The sequence below is a fragment of the Electrona antarctica genome (genome assembly GCF_951216825.1).
Source record: "Electrona antarctica genome assembly, chromosome: 8".
In the NCBI taxonomy this organism is placed as follows: Eukaryota; Metazoa; Chordata; class Actinopteri; order Myctophiformes; family Myctophidae; genus Electrona; species Electrona antarctica.
Window position 1 is genome coordinate 45348069 of NC_136789.1, and position 17332 is coordinate 45365400.

General features: G+C 40.8%; 1 protein-coding gene across 1 annotated transcript; it reads left to right on the forward strand.

Moving 5' to 3' along the window:
* Positions 1 to 957: 957 nt before the first annotated feature.
* On the forward strand, positions 958 to 10123 carry bach1b (BTB and CNC homology 1, basic leucine zipper transcription factor 1 b). Its single transcript, XM_079507664.1, has 5 exons — positions 958 to 1170; positions 1503 to 1781; positions 3631 to 5205; positions 7999 to 8205; positions 8465 to 10123. The coding sequence occupies exons 2-5, from the start codon at positions 1509 to 1511 to the stop codon at positions 8729 to 8731; spliced, it is 2322 nt and encodes a 773-aa protein (XP_079363790.1). The 5' UTR covers positions 958 to 1170; positions 1503 to 1508; the 3' UTR covers positions 8732 to 10123.
* The last annotated feature ends 7209 nt before the right edge of the window (positions 10124 to 17332 follow it).

The window sequence follows — 17332 nt, forward strand, 5'->3', positions numbered from 1 at the left end:
AAATAGGCCAGCAGGACCATCTGAGCTGGACCATGGACGAACTATTGAGACCCACACGCACGTACGCATACACGTACGCATGAACACACACACACACACACACACACACAAACACACACACACACACACACACACACACACACACACACACAGAGAGAAAGCAGAAGTAGACTGTCATAATCTGAGAGATGGCACCATAAAGGCAGATCACTATACTTCTTACAATACCAACAACTACTAATCAACACTTTGAGAAGCTGGAAACCTTGAGGGAACATCACTGCACAAGTTACCACATAACACAGATGAGCACCTCTCTGTGACAGGTCAGTGTCCCCTCTTCTTCATCCTTTCATCAAACTTGACAATGTGATAGTTATAGCTGTGGACATTCTTTTGTATGAGCTTGTGTGGGGAAGGGGGGGTATTGGGATTGTTAGCCTCACATGGATTTCAATGTAAACGGTCATACCATTTTCAGAAAATGCATAGCGCACAAAACACACACACACACACACACACACACACAGAGATGCTTGGCATATTTTAGGACACAGGCTTACACAGAAAATAAATAAATAAATCTGTCGACTGTCAGTCTTGTCTATAAATGAATGATGAATTGAATAGACTACATGATAGGATAAGTTATAATATAGGACCACAGTTAGCAAAAAGTGATTATTATAAACAGCCTACTACTGTAGGCTATAAGAGTAATTCATTGTGAATATATAATTTGTAAATTGTATCCACTATATCCACGCACGTGACGTCTGTAAGGACTAGGATGTGTTCATGGAAAAGGCATTCTAGCAGACAGTCCAGGGAAATCGGGACAGACAAGCTGACGGGAAAATGCTTGCTCATTCTTTATCAGCATGAGTCAGCGCTCTGTTACGCCCAGCGTTGCAACACTCAAACTCTCTCTCTCTCTCCACATTACACACACACGCACGTACGCGCGCTATGATTTGACTGAACCAAGTTTACCAACCATCAACCTCCGTTCAGTTTGGTTTGGAGCCTCAGCCTTCAGATAAGGCTCCCATAGGGACACGTAGTCGAACTCGAACAGCATTCCATTTAGGAATTTACTCGTCGGGTTTACCTTTTGGGATTTTCGAATCATTTTCTACCTCAGTCTGGACAAATGAACTGTAGGCTAAGGTAAATGCGAATTAAATATAGTTTTATTCCGAAGGTAGTAGCTATTATTTATGTCATAATTAACATTAAGACAACATTTTGTGATCATGTACATGTGTCTTAACTTGTTGATTAAGGTTGTTAGTAGTAGGCTAGTAGTAGTAGTAGGACAGACTCCAGAGGGAAAATATATTAAACTAAAGCTTTTGTGTTTGTGTCTGTCTCGTCTGTCTTAATTTGCGCACGTGGCCTTGTGTGTTTCGGCGAATGGCTGATTTTGTGCATGTGCACTTTCTGCACCTGCTGCTTGTATGAATTTGCGTGTGTGTGTGTGTGTGTGTGTGTTCCCACAGCCACAGATGTCACTTTTGACCATGTCTGCGGACAGCCCGCGGTCGTCTGTGTTTACATTTGAGTCTGCGGCGCACTCCCGTCATGTCTTGCAACGCCTCGACGACCAGAGACGTCGTGACATGCTGTGTGACGTCACCGTGGTGGTCGGGGCTGGTGAGGAGGTGGAGCAGCGCAGCTACAGGGCCCACCTCTCCCTCCTGGCGTCCTGCAGCGAATACTTCTCACACAAGATCTCACCCCATGCACCACAGGGGACGGTCATCACTCTGCCAGAACAGGTATAATAAGACAAAGTTCTGAAACTTTTTAATTAATCAATTATAATCAATTATTAGGCCACATTGATATGATTTATATCACTCATTTAGCTCTCAGAGGTTCCTTCCAAACAGTCTCAGACTCTCAGTCATTTTACATAGGGGCCCCATTAACCCCTTAAGGAACCCTGTATACCTTTTTTGTATTCTATCCATCCATCTTCAACGCTTATCCGTAGTCGGGTCACAGGGACAACAGCTCCACCAGAGAGCTCCAGAGTAGACTTCCCTCTCCAGAGCAACATTAGTAACTTCCTCCTGTGGGATCACGAGGCGTTCCAAGGCCAGTGAGTCAATGTAATCCCTCCATCTCATCCTTGGTCTGCCTGGGGGTCTCCTCCCAGTGGGACGTGCATCGAGGACCTCCCTAGGGAGACGCTCGAGAGGCTGGCTCCTTTCCAGGCGAAGAAGCAGCGACTCTACCCCGAGTCTCTCTTGCATGACTGAACTAGCTAGGGGGAGAAGTTCATTCATGCGAGAGAGTAGCATATAAAGGTAAAAAGGTAGCCTATACAGGGTTCCGAAATAGGCTAAGGGGTCCCCTCAAGGACCCCACACCGAGAACCAGTGCATATGCTACTGTACGGTCTACATCCAATCTAAAGTCACACTTTTTTAATTATTAATAATAAATAATGCACAATAATTTATACTCTGGGTCAACAGGGTCGCATTGAAAATATAACATATTGTCAACAGCAGAAATCAAGCAGGAATGAGCAGTGCAAACATCCAGATTAAATAGAGCTGTCTGATGAGTGTGTGATTGGATGAGTGGATGTGGACATGGAGTTGAGGCGGCCCAATGGACGGCCGCCAGCAACTGCACTGAGTTTCCTGACTGAACTTGCTCAGCGCATGTCTGTGACAGGCACAACGCTCATTTTATTGACCGTTTGCAAAAATAGAGCACAGGAAAGTACAGTTCAATTAAGGTCTGCTATAAGAGGATTTAAATCCAAGAAGCATTTATTTCCATTGGGGTCCGTTGTACTCAATTCATCGAAAGAAGCAACATTTTGCTTGTTAACTAGAATAATCATTTGTAAATTCCACCATCTCTTAACAACCGCATTGACATCATTTTTAATTCCAATGGCCAAAAAATAAAATGTTATTGTCTAAGCAATTGGGCAGATATAGAACAAAGGTAGCCCTACAATAGTAGGTTACATTAGGAAGAACACAGATAGGACAATATACTTATGGTCATTCCTAGATTTTGACTTGGATTAACATGGGGTCTGATTCTACCACTTTATAAAAGAGAAATACACACAGTCCACTCACATTGGACAAACAGCAAGAAATCTTAGATCGAGATAGTAGGCTACAATGACAGGCTGAGTGGTTCCAAAGGCAGAGGGCCCAAGTCTCTTATTTACGAGGGAGCTAGTACTGCTTTCTATGTACTGTAAGTTGGAATCCAAATTTAATAAAGTCAACATGACCATGATTGATTGACAATTATTATTATTATTATTATTATTTAGTATTTATTTGTTTTATTATAATTTTTTTTATCTTGTCCGATATTCATGCATGAGTATGACAAGACATCTGGCAGTATTGGCATAACCGCTCAGAGTGCTGCTTGGAGATTAGAAACTAATCTTCAATGACATTTTTATACTCCCACTTTTTGTATACATACTGTATATGCACTCCTTATACAAACTGACAGTACATTCTAAATTGGAAAAAATGGGAAAATAACAGTTTTCAGACAGTAGGATTATTAGTTTCTGGAATCCACAGATATGATTCAGTCTCATTTAATGAAGTCTTGTTTGTTATGTCATTCTTGCAGGTGACCGTTGCTGGCTTTGAACCCTTGCTGAAGTTCGCCTACACGTCCAAACTCCTCTTCAGCAAAGAAAATGTCATTGCAGTGCGCAATTCAGCTGCCCTTTTGGGTTTCAGGGACTTGGATAAAGCTTGCTTCGATTTCCTCCTCCCCAAGTTCTTTTCAGCTCCTTTTCAGAGGAAGACCTGCTGTAAGGATTGCCACAACGTCGAGCTGCCCGTGGGAAATGCTGCCACGCACAGTGATGACATATCAGTTCCTGAGAAAGAAGCCAAACCAGTTTGTGACTTACTGTCTGAACAGGAAGTGGCCTTGCTTGGTAGTCAACCAGTCAACAGTGAAACAAGAAGTAAGAGCAGCAACCCTGCCCCTCCATCTGTGGGTGATGCACAGTCTCTGAGCGTGACTGACTATTCTCTGCAGTGTCCAAAATACCGCAAGTTCCAGCTGGCTTGTGGGAAGGAGGCCTCAGCTGCGGAGAGAAGTGTGGACCAGCATGTGGTTACAACCGAGGACGGCTTCCCTAAGTTCCCTTTCCCTTGCCGCCTATCCTGCCGCTGCAGTGGCGATTGTAGCTGTAGAAGCCATTACAGTAGAGACAAACCTGTGATTGAGACCCCTGGAGAAAGCTTCCCATACACACAGCAAACGGGTGGAGTGAACCAATTTGTGAACACTGGTGCTCATGGCAAGAAGGTAGAGCAGGGTGAGGGGGCAGGAGAGGGTGACACGCATGAGAGACATGCAGAAGTAACAGAAGGAGAACGGTGTGGGAAGGGAGGAAGTATGGGGAATAATGTGAATGGTGCCACTGGAAGAAGCTCTTGTTGTGACGTCTCTCCACTCACAGGCAGATCCAGTTTCGGAGGAGTCTCTTCGGGGCCAAGGTCATTGCTGTGTGAGGGGCCTTTGGGGTTAATGTTGTACCAGTGCCCTCCAGAGGCCTCAATAGAGGTCAGTGCAAGGTCAGTGGGGCAAGAGAAGCTTGTTATGGAGAATAAAGGAGAAAATAAATCGGGCAACTCTGGTGTTCTAGAGACTATATCTGTTCTAAAAACAGAGGAACAGGTAGGTGAGAGGAGCAAGACAGAAACTGATATGGACACTGAGCGGCAGAAAAGAGGACGAATGGATAGTTGGGAGAATGTGGTGCCAGGTAGCCAAAAGGAGACAGGAGTCAGAGGAAGGAGCAGTGTGGAAAGGGAGGTGGCCGAGCACCTGGCTAAAGGGCTGTGGTCGGGGCAATTCTCTTCCCCTCCTCCCCTCTCGGAGGAGCCTGACACAAATTCTGCTTCTGATGCTGGTCAAAGCCAGGACCAGAATGCAACGTTTGACTGGCTCAAGGTCCAGCTTAACCTCAAATCTCGAACCTCTGGCTGTCCGTTCCTCCGGGACCTGGACCCAAGCGGGGTGTCGTGGAAGGGGCCTGGTGAGGCCGTGGTGCCTTCATGCGAGGGGGGCTCTCAGTCGGGCAAGAGTCCCTGTGCGTTATCAATCCACTCAGGGGAGGATGGAGACTCTGAAGACTTTGAAACAGAGGGAGACAGCGAGTCATATGCCAGCGAAAGAGCCAGACAGGTGAGCAGTCAAAAAGCTGTCAGTTATACTTTTAAGTCACGTGACTTTCTGACTTATGAAACTACGAGATATGACCTCCGGTCAGCGGTCATGTCTGTGACGTTGGCTTGATGTTATCTTGTGCCAGGACGGTTGTAGTAAAAACACCCTAACTGCAGCAATACTTTGTTGTTTGCTCTAGATAAGAGTTTTCTATAATGTAGTGCATGAATCAAATAAGCCTTGTACTCATTCAACAGGAACCAGAAGTACTATGGTGTTAATCATTGACCTGTGTGTGTGTGTGTGTGTGTGTGTGTGTGTGTGTGTGTGTGTGTGTGTGTGTGTGTGTGTGTGTGTGTGTGTGTGTGTGTGTGTGTGTGTGTGTGTGTGTGTGTGTGTGTGTGTGTGTGTGTGTGTGTGTGTGTGTGTGTGTGTGTGTGTGTCCATGGTCCAGCTAGATGGCCCTGCTGGCCTATTTTACTTGAGTCAGCAGAGCAGTGACTGTTGTTTGGTTAAACAAACAGATTGCAAGGAAATCTTTCAGGTTCATAGATCACTGAACTGGGCAGAGGGTAAAACATATTGAAAACGTAGTGCTTCAAAACCCTGTACACTCAAGACACTGTCCCTGCTGCCACCCTTAGATCTCCATACATGGAGCTGACCTGTTCTGACATTCCATATGTTGATCTGACCTCATCAAACCCTGTACACTCAAGACATGCTCCATATATGGCCAGTACAGAATGAATTCCATATGTTGATCTGACCCCCCATGCCAAAGCGCCAGCGCTCGCCCAGCAGTCTGCTGTCACCCAGGCGGATGCGTGCACACTTATCGTGCTATTAAGCTAGATAAAACATTACAAGATCCACACCTTGCCACTCTACTCACTAAAAATAATAACCTGCTTTCATGAGATAATGGAATGAAATTTGATGGATGAGCCCACTCCTTATGGTAATTTTGTTAAAAAACATGTAATCAGGGTTACAGTGGCCTGCAAAAGCACTTAATTTCAAACCAGAAAACACAACAAAATAAAGAAAATTAAAATATAACTAAATTAATAAACAAATCAAAATCCCAAAACAAATTAGCAAAACATTCCAAACAATTAACAAAACACACAATGAGATAAGACTTATTTCTAATGACATAGTAGTGTGTGTGATTAATATACAGTAGGTATATGTATGGGTTATTTATGACACTATATACTAGTCTAGTTCAGCCAGACCATGGATAATACTGGCTGGCTGTGAACATTGGCTGTCTGTCAGAAACTGAAACCTACTGTACTGACCTGTTCTGGTGTCAGGAAATTGTAATTTTTTGTTTAAAGCAGAATTGATGGCCATGTATATACACAGTAAGAGGGCATGATCATTGTGCATGCATGTTTCAGCAATAGTCCCTAACTGACTAACTAAGTCATTTAGTCAGTATTCTAACCTGGCCCCAGGTTCCAGCAAAAACATCATACTATATTTTGAAGTCAGAGAATCACTATAGATACTAGTATATACCCAAAATATGCCCTACTCCTACTGTACTATAATAGGCCTACTATTATGCACAAATGTATGTCATACTATACATCAAAAAAACATGGACAGATATTGTATCTGACATTTTTGCTGAACCCTGGGGTCAGGTTAGAATAGTCAATCGCTTGTATTGTACAAGAATTGAAGTAAAAACAAGAATGACACTCGAGTCATAACTGCCAGGTGCAGCAAGTGCTGGCCGTCTCCGTTTCCCCCCTTTTTTTCTTTCAAAAACGTTTTTGTTTCTCTGTCACAACCTCCCGGCTGTTGTTTTTGTTTGTTTCCGACGTTCTTTTGTTAGTTAAATCACTGTTTAGTTATGGCTTTCCTTTAGCTCCAGATGGCTCATAACATTAGCTTCTGTTGCCACTCTCGCTCCGTCCGTTCCTCTTAGTGCAATGTCGGTCATGAACGAACAAATCAAATGAACCAGTTCTTTTTGGTGAACGAAATGCACCCGTTCACTTCTACAAATGCGAGGCGGTGACCGTGAGACTGTTCCAAACAGGCTGACTGTCTGACCAAAACGCGTGATAGAACGAAGTGAATGACCGAGTATTTTTATCGTTCTTCGTTCACTCTGAACTTAGTGCTGTGACCGCCCAATCACAGCCAAACTAGTGAACGAATGTAATAGTCTGTCTAATGTATGTATGTATGTATGTATGTATGTATGTATGTATGTATGTATGTATGTACGACTGACTGACTGACTGACTGACTGACTGACTGATTGTAGCCCTCTGGTTGCATTTACTACTTGCGGTGCAAAGTCATGATTAGCGTTTAGAAACAACTATTAAACAATAAAACAAGTGACTGGCTATTTAATTAGCTAATGTTTTGATGTCACATCGAAAATGAGTTTTATTTGTGGATATAAAATATTTATTTCCCCTCAAATATCTTAGTTATTTTCTTTTTTTTCATAGAAGTGTATATCTGTATGTCTTTAAGTTTAAATGTTCTGATGAATTGAAAATGGACAAGGCTTTTTTATCCTCTTAGCAGATTTTGTATTGACCTGTACTTTCATTGAACTGTACCCTCTCTACAAACTGTTAATACAAATTTCAATCAATCAATCAATCAATCAATCAATAAATCAATCAATCAATCAATCAATCAATCAATCAGTTTTACCAACATTGAAATCTTTACATCCCAGCGTGAGAACAGCTATTCCAGATTTGCCCATCATTCCATGCACCGTATCACCTGTGTGACACTTTGTCTCCTCTGTGGGTTGTGGACTTTCAGGTGCAACTGCCGTTCTCCTTGGACTGGATTGTGGATCTGAACAGAAACGACTTCCAGAAGCTACTGAAGCAGGAGAACTTGACCCGCGAGCAGCTGGAGTTTGTCCACGACATGCGACGACGAAGCAAAAACCGTATCGCAGCCCAGCGCTGCCGCAAAAGGAAACTGGAATGCATATACAACCTGGAGTGTGAGATCAGTAAGCTGGTGAGGACTGCTGAAGTCTGTGTCTTTGTTGTGATCTTTTTCTACTTATTTAGTCAAATTGTTTACAAAGCACTTTATAAAGATGTACATACTGTATGAGGAATGGCTAAATGTACAAAGGAGGAAGAAAATGGATTTCAAAATCAAATTGCTTAAATATGTCTAGTGAATAAATAAATCAAAATAAGTTAAACGTCCTAAATGTCAGTACAAAAGGAGTGTATGGTCTATTAATTTGTGTGGTGTGTTCATGTCCCAGAGAGCAGAGAGGGAGAAACTCATGTCGGAACGGAGCCAGCTCAGCCAGACGAAGTTGAAAACATGCCGCAGAGTCTCTGCCCTGTGCCAGAGGGTCTGCAGTGAGGCCAACCTGCAACCAGAGCAACTCCAGGTTCTTGCCAAATACACCACCCAGGACTGCCCACTCTCCTCCTTCATTCCTCATATCGACTCACTCCTCACTGGTACCAAAGTGCCACTCCTGACACTGGATTCATCCTCAGCCTCCTCTTCCTCTGCCCTTTAAGGTATCTTTGATGACTTACTTGAATCAGGGCCTCCAGGGACACGGTCACACGGTCACAGGGTAAGAAGGTAAACTCTCAACCACAGGAGAGCGGCCCCTAGCTATTACAGTATGTACTGAATGTCATGTCATGTATGATGCTGTTAACAAAATAAGGGTGCCGCTACTTCTGACTGCATAATGATGACTGGGGACCACAATGCAACACAACCACAGTGTACGCCGACACCTGTGATCTGATCAATATATAATTGTACTGTACATTTATAATTATGTAATCAAAGATTTTTTATAACTTGTTACACTTTTGAATGACTTCATGCTACCTTTTCTGCAGACTGAGCGGCTGGTGTGAAATGCCCTTCCATTCACTCTCCCATTAAACACCACCACCACTTGCCTAAAGAGAGTGAGCTGGCCATTCCTCTTTAATTTTTTTTATTTTTTTTAGACAGATGAGAAAGCTAATAATAGCCTGAGTACATAATTTAAAGTACAGCCAAATGTTTGAACATTGCAATACTGGAGGGCAGGTTGAATCCAGGGCTGAAGCAGGAACCATTGGTCAAGGTCTGGTGAGTGAGTGAGCGCAAACCTTCAGTGCCTGGTAAATAGTATGTGTAATGTATAATGTGTAAGTTCTTGTTGATTCACTTTATATTTTAAGTGAACAGTCGGACTCGATGTTATATGAAAATAACCCTTACATGTACTTGCAAAGGTGTGTACAACAAATGCAATGAGTTCATTTATTGGACCTGTGCAAAGAAAAGTGTCACCAGTTGTCTTGCTGATAAAAACTATTTAATATACTGATGGATGGTCAATTCTCTAGTGCTTCACTGTGTATAAAAGACACTGATGTAACACACAATACCTCCTAAGGATAGTATTAACCAAACCACAGCATAGGGCATAGCAGTGGTGCCAGCAGTGGCGAATAGTCACGTGCTATTGTTATCCTGACCTGAAGTGTATTTTCTGTTTACTAAACAGCTGGATAGAGTGGGAGACCATTAATAAACAGCAATGATTACAATGAAAATATATAGCTATTTAATGCTTATTTTAAGAATAAGAAATATCACTTACACACCATTTAAAGAAAACAAAACATGAGCAGCTACAAAATATTTTTCTTTATTGTCCATTAATTTCTCTATCTATGGCATTGGCATGGTTAGATTTGACTCTTACAAATCTAATGTCTATGCTCAATACCTTTGTGACTCTCAGGACTCAGAAAATCAATCTTCATCTATCTTCTGTATTGGTTTATTCAGAATCACAAAGAACAATTTGTGTTTCATGACATGTTTATGAAATGCTTTGTTCATTTTGTACTTTCACAAACTTGTGCCCTTTATGGTTGCTACAAATAATAAAGACACTTCGACAAAAATATTGATACATTTTATTTACATGACATGGTGACCTTGGTTCTTCTAGTAATCAGAGGACATTTGCCCCTCCAGGACCTGACAATAACAGTTAAGTTGATGGATGTGGCCCTCTAGTGGTGTATGTACATAGCCTACTTTATCCTCGGCACTTTCATTCAAGGCAGGTGGTGGGTCGATTCTGCCAGTCGTGCTGGCATCAAGGCCAGATTGTGGGTGTCAGTCCCTAGACGTTGGCGACATTGTCTGCGTCTAGCTGGTGTGAGCCCACCGGGTCTGCCCAAATTTAATTTATTGTCTCCACCAGGCCGAAAGGCATGGGGAGAGAGTATGTTTTGCACTCCGTGTGTGTGTCCGTCCGTCCGTCTGTTACCAGCTAATCTCCGGCACCGTTAACCCGGTCGATGCCAAACTTTGCACACACACTCCCTGGATGCCAACGATGAACCTCTGCCCCACATTTTCCAGAACGGCCTGTTATAGCGCCACCATGAGGCAGCTTTTCACATTTCTTACCTAAAACTGCACCGATCTGCGTGAAACGTTGCATGCACACTCCCTAGAGGCCAAGGACAAACCGTTGACCTGCATTTTCCGCATCTTCCTTTTATAGCGCCACCAGGAGGCCGACTTTTGTAAAACACATTTTTTGATATTACTCCTCCAGATTCTGTCCAAAAATCTCACAAATCGTTACACACTATCTCTATGGTCATGTGCTCAAGTCGGATCTGTCCGATATTTCATATTCCATCCTAATTGGCTATAATTAGCTTTCACAGTTTGCAAGATTGCCCCGTTTTGAACAAAAGCCTCAAATCATGAACGCAGCATGCAATTTACGTGAAATCTTTCACACATTTTCTTACTAGGCTGAGGAATATATCCCACCCTTTTCACATTGGCCTGTTATAGCGCCACCAACAGGTTGATTTTTGCAAAACACATTTTTGGAACAAAATGCCTCAAAAACATGTTTATATTAATCCTAAACATTTTGCCAAACATCTCACACAGTCCTATCCTCCTGGTGGAGACCTGTGCCCAGAAGGGCACTTTTTCTAGTTACAAATCTTTCGATTTGATTTTGCGGGGCTGCTGCCCAAATATTGTGTTCGTAAAATGTTTATGATGTTCGAAGTTCTGAGTGAGCACTTTTATTCAAGGCAGGGATGGCAGAGCCGTGGCGGGTCGATTCTGCTGGTTGAGCTGGCATTGAGTGGGACAGATTGTGGCTCCCAGTCCCTAGGCGTCGGCAGTGCATTGTCATTGTTGACGCCAGGGGCTAGATCTGGCTGCCCGATGCTGGCTAGGCCAGCTGATGTCAGCCTGCCAGGGTTCTACCAAAATTTTATTTTTTATTACAAATGAAGTGTACAAATGTTGACCTTTTTCCCCATGGAGAAATGGAGCAGTTTAATTAAAACATACACCGTAAGATGAACCTAAATAGGTTTGAATGGGGTTTCTAGGTGTAAGTATGTAGGACTAGTATGATGTTTTGACGTGCCAATATCTGCCATTGACCCCCATTCAGAATTTCTCAAATTTAAAAGCACTATATTTCTAAAACTATGAAACATTTCAAAGATTCCTTTTCAGGCAAACATGTCCACCGTAAGATGAACCTAAATAGGTTTGAATGGGGTTTCTAGGTGTAAGTATGTAGGACTAGTAGCATGCCAAAGTTTGTGCTATTGCCATTGGGAATGCATTGGGCGTTTAAGTTAAATAACTCAGAAACTACAAAACATTTCAAAGTAAAAAGTTCCAGCATGTGTCTCCACAGAAAGATGAATTATAAAAAGTGTGAATGGAGTTTCTAGGTGAAAGTGCTTTTTTGACATGCCAATATCTGCCATTGAGCCCCATTGTAAATGTCTCAAATTTGAAAGCACTATATTTCTAAAACGATGAAACATTTCAAAGATTCCTTTTCAGGCAAACATGTCCACCGTAAGATGAACCTAAATAGGTTTGAATGGGGTTTCTAGGTGTAAGTATGTAGGACTAGTAACATGCCAAAGTTTGTGCTATTGCCATTGGGAATGCATTGGGCGTTTAACTTAAATAACTCAGAAACTACAAAACATTTCAAAGTAAAAAGTTCCAGCATGTGTCTCCACAGTAAGCTGAATTATAAAAAGTGTGAATGGAGTTTCTAGGTGAAAGTGCTTTTTTGACGTGCCAATATCTGCCATTGAGCCCCATTGTAAAAGTCTCAAATTTGAAAGCACTATATTTCTAAAACGATGAAACATTTCAAAGATTCCTTTTCAGGCAAACATGTCCACCGTAAGATGAACCTAAATAGGTTTGAATGGGGTTTCTAGGTGTAAGTATGTAGGACTATTAGCATGCCAAAGTTTGTGCTATTGCCATTGGGAATGCATTGGGCGTTTAACTTAAATAACTACAAAACATTTCAAAGTAAAAAGTTCCAACATGTGTCTCCACAGAAAGCTGAATTATAAAAAGTGTGAATTGAGTTTCTAGGTGAAAGTGCTTTTTTGACGTGCCAATATCTGCCATTGAGCCCCATTGTAAATGTCTCAAATTTGAAAGCACTATATTTCTAAAACGATGAAACATTTCAAAGATTCCTTTTCAGGCAAACATGTCCACCGTAAGATGAACCTAAATAGGTTTGAATGGGGTTTCTAGGTGTAAGTATGTAGGACTAGTAACATGCCAAAGTTTGTGCTATTGCCATTGGGAATGCATTGGGCGTTTAACTTAAATAACTCAGAAACTACAAAACATTTCAAAGTAAAAAGTTCCAGCATGTGTCTCCACAGTAAGCTGAATTATAAAAAGTGTGAATGGAGTTTCTAGGTGAAAGTGCTTTTTTGACGTGCCAATATCTGCCATTGAGCCCCATTGTAAAAGTCTCAAATTTGAAAGCACTATATTTCTAAAACGATGAAACATTTCAAAGATTCCTTTTCAGGCAAACATGTCCACCGTAAGATGAACCTAAATAGGTTTGAATGGGGTTTCTAGGTGTAAGTATGTAGGACTAGTAGCATGCCAAAGTTTGTGCTATTGCCATTGGGAATGCATTGGGCGTTTAACTTAAATAACTCAGAAACTACAAAACATTTCAAAGTAAAAAGTTCCAGCATGTGTCTCCACAGTAAGCTGAATTATAAAAAGTGTGAATGGAGTTTCTAGGTGAAAGTGCTTTTTTGACGTGCCAATATCTGCCATTGAGCCCCATTGTAAAAGTCTCAAATTTGAAAGCACTATATTTCTAAAACGATGAAACATTTCAAAGATTCCTTTTCAGGCAAACATGTCCACCGTAAGATGAACCTAAATAGGTTTGAATGGGGTTTCTAGGTGTAAGTATGTAGGACTAGTAGCATGCCAAAGTTTGTGCTATTGCCATTGGGAATGCATTGGGCGTTTAACTTAAATAACTCAGAAACTACAAAACATTTCAAAGTAAAAAGTTCCAGCATGTGTCTCCACAGTAAGCTGAATTATAAAAAGTGTGAATGGAGTTTCTAGGTGAAAGTGCTTTTTTGACGTGCCAATATCTGCCATTGAGCCCCATTGTAAAAGTCTCAAATTTGAAAGCACTATATTTCTAAAACGATGAAACATTTCAAAGATTCCTTTTCAGGCAAACATGTCCACCGTAAGATGAACCTAAATAGGTTTGAATGGGGTTTCTAGGTGTAAGTATGTAGGACTAGTAGCATGCCAAAGTTTGTGCTATTGCCATTGGGAATGCATTGGGCGTTTAACTTAAATAACTCAGAAACTACAAAACATTTCAAAGTAAAAAGTTCCAGCATGTGTCTCCACAGTAAGCTGAATTATAAAAAGTGTGAATGGAGTTTCTAGGTGAAAGTGCTTTTTTGACGTGCCAATATCTGCCATTGAGCCCCATTGTAAAAGTCTCAAATTTGAAAGCACTATATTTCTAAAACGATGAAACATTTCAAAGATTCCTTTTCAGGCAAACATGTCCACCGTAAGATGAACCTAAATAGGTTTGAATGGGGTTTCTAGGTGTAAGTATGTAGGACTAGTAGCATGCCAAAGTTTGTGCTATTGCCATTGGGAATGCATTGGGCGTTTAACTTAAATAACTCAGAAACTACAAAACATTTCAAAGTAAAAAGTTCCAGCATGTGTCTCCACAGAAAGCTGAATTATAAAAAGTGTGAATTGAGTTTCTAGGTGAAAGTGATTTTGACGTGACACTATCTGCCATTATACATTTCTCAAATTTAAAGCACTATATTTCTAAAACTATGAAACATTTCAAAGATTCCTTTTCAGGCAAACATGTCCACCGTAAGATGAACCTAAATAGGTTTGAATGGGGATTCTAGGTGTAAGTATGTAGGACTAGTAGCATGCCAAAGTTATAATTTTTTTCGGACGGCATACGTTTTTCGTGCGTTTTTCGTGATTTTGGACTATTTGAAAAAAAGATGAAAATCATGAAAAAAATGACACTATAGTTCATGGTTTCGGACGGCATAGTATAGCATGTTGTTTTTCATGATTTTGGAGGTTTTGAAAAAAATATGAAAATCATGAAAATACGACATACTATAGTCCATGGTTTGGGACAGCATAATTTATTTTGTCATATTTTCATGATTTTGGGACACTATGTCAGAGCCAGGACTTGAACCTGCAGCCTCCTGATTCCCAGGAAGGCTCTGTACCCAGTGAGCCACTGTGCATGCTGTTCTTAAAAGGCCAAATAGATAATGACAGAAGAGCCAGAGACTTGTTTCCATTGTGGTTCATAAACATTCAAACGTCTAGAGATAAACAACAGCAAAAGAAACAATAGACAAATCTCCTGTTATTTTATTCTTTGTATTTTATTTTTGTATCAATGTTGTACTCAAAGGTAACAGCAGACTGTGTTGTGGCAGGTAGCAAGTAGATCAGTGCCTTAGCACACTGGCAGCATGATCTGGAGATTGTGGGTTCAAACCCCACTCAATACTTTACTTGCCAAAATCTGCCATTGAACCCCATTCTGAATTTCTCAAATTTAAAAGCACTATATTTCTAAAACGATGAAACATTTCAAAGATTCCTTTTCAGGCAAACATGTCCACCGTAAGATGAACCTAAATAGGTTTGAATGGGGTTTCTAGTTGTAAGTATGTAGGACTAGTAGCATGCCAAAGTTTGTGCTATTGCCATTGGGAATGCATTGGGCGTTTAAGTTAAATAACTCAGAAACTACAAAACATTTCAAAGTAAAAAGTTCCAGCATGTGTCTCCACAGTAAGCTGAATTATAAAAAGTGTGAATGGAGTTTCTAGGTGAAAGTGCTTTTTTGACGTGCCAATATCTGCCATTGAGCCCCATTGTAAAAGTCTCAAATTTGAAAGCACTATATTTCTAAAACGATGAAACATTTCAAAGATTCCTTTTCAGGCAAACATGTCCACCGTAAGATGAACCTAAATAGGTTTGAATGGGGTTTCTAGGTGTAAGTATGTAGGACTAGTAGCATGCCAAAGTTTGTGCTATTGCCATTGGGAATGCATTGGGCATTTAAGTTAAATAACTCAGAAACTACAAAACATTTCAAAGTAAAAAGTTCCAGCATGTGTCTCCACAGTAAGCTGAATTATAAAAAGTGTGAATGGAGTTTCTAGGTGAAAGTGCTTTTTTGACGTGCCAATATCTGCCATTGAGCCCCATTGTAAAAGTCTCAAATTTGAAAGCACTATATTTCTAATACGATGAAACATTTCAAAGATTCCTTTTCAGGCAAACATGTCCACCGTAAGATGAACCTAAATAGGTTTGAATGGGGTTTCTAGGTGTAAGTATGTAGGACTAGTAGCATGTTAAAGTTTGTGCTATTGCCATTGGGAATGCATTGGGCGTTTAACTTAAATAACTCAGAAACTACAAAACATTTCAAAGTAAAAAGTTCCAGCATGTGTCTCCACAGTAAGCTGAATTATAAAACGTGTGAATGGAGTTTCTAGTTGAAAGTGATTTTGACGTGCCACTATCTGCCATTATACATTTCTCAAATTTAAAGCACTATATTTCTAAAACTATGAAACATTTAAAAGATTCCTTTTCAGGCAAACATGTACACCGTAAGATGAACCTAAATAGGTTTCAATGGGGATTCTAGGTGTAAGTATGTAGGACTAGTAGCATGCCAAAGTTATAATTTTTTTCGGACGGCATACTATAGCATGTCGTTTTTCGTGATTTTGGACTATTTGAAAAAAAGATGAAAATCATGAAAAAATGACATACTATAGTTCATGGTTTCGGACGGCATACTATAGCATGTCGTTTTTCATGATTTTGGAGGATTTGAAAAAAATATGAAAATCATGAAAATACGACATACTATAGTCCATGGTTTGGGACAGCATAATTTATTTTGTCATATTTTCATGATTTTGGGACACAATGTCAGAGCCAGGACTTGAATCTGCAGCCTCCTGATTCCCAGGCAGGCTCTGTACCCAGTGAGCCACTGTGCATGCTGTTCTTAAAAGGCCGAATAGATAATGACAGAAGAGCCAGAGACTTGTTTCCATTGTGGTTCATAAACATTCAAACGTCTAGAGATAAACAACAGCAAAAGAAACAATAGACAAATCTCCTGTTATTTTATTTTTTGTATTTTATTTTTGTATCAATGTTGTACTCAAAGGGAACAGCAGACTGTGTTGTGGCAGGTAGCAAGTATATCAGTGCCTTAGCACACTGGCTGCATGATCTGGAGATTGTGGGTTCAAACCCCACTCAAATCTTTCCATTTCACAATCCCCATTGTAAATGTCTCAAATTTGAAAGCACTATGGCCCTCATTTATCAACCGTGCGTACGCCAAAATATGGGTGTACGCCGAAATTACCGCAATTTTCGGCATTTACCATTTGCGCCAAAGATTGAAAATTATCTTGTGCCAAGACAAAACTCACGTCTGGTCGGGAGCTGTCGTACGCTTTGTCCTCACCTGTTTTTTGTCGTAGAACAGCGGAGCAGCATTGTTTGACCAGCTGAGAGGCTGTCACAGGCATCGAAACATATGTATTCACTCCTAAAATGTTTATATAAAACTGTATAGGTATGTATATGGGCTAAATGTAAAAAAAAAAAAAAAGGAAAGGAATACATCAACGATGTGTCTTTGTGTCATATGAAATTAGTAGGAGATTTCCAACTTTACAAGCAAGCAATT

What these genes read in the sequence shown, in the direction of transcription:
- bach1b (XM_079507664.1), top strand. Translation starts at nt 1,509, where the DNA reads ATGTCACTTTTGACCATGTCTGCGGACAGCCCGCGGTCGTCTGTGTTT. An exon ending in TCATCACTCTGCCAGAACAG is followed by an intron (nt 1,782 to 3,630) that starts GTATAATAAGAC and finishes TCATTCTTGCAG; the next exon opens with GTGACCGTTGCTGGCTTTGA. An exon ending in CCAGCGAAAGAGCCAGACAG is followed by an intron (nt 5,206 to 7,998) that starts GTGAGCAGTCAA and finishes GTGGACTTTCAG; the next exon opens with GTGCAACTGCCGTTCTCCTT.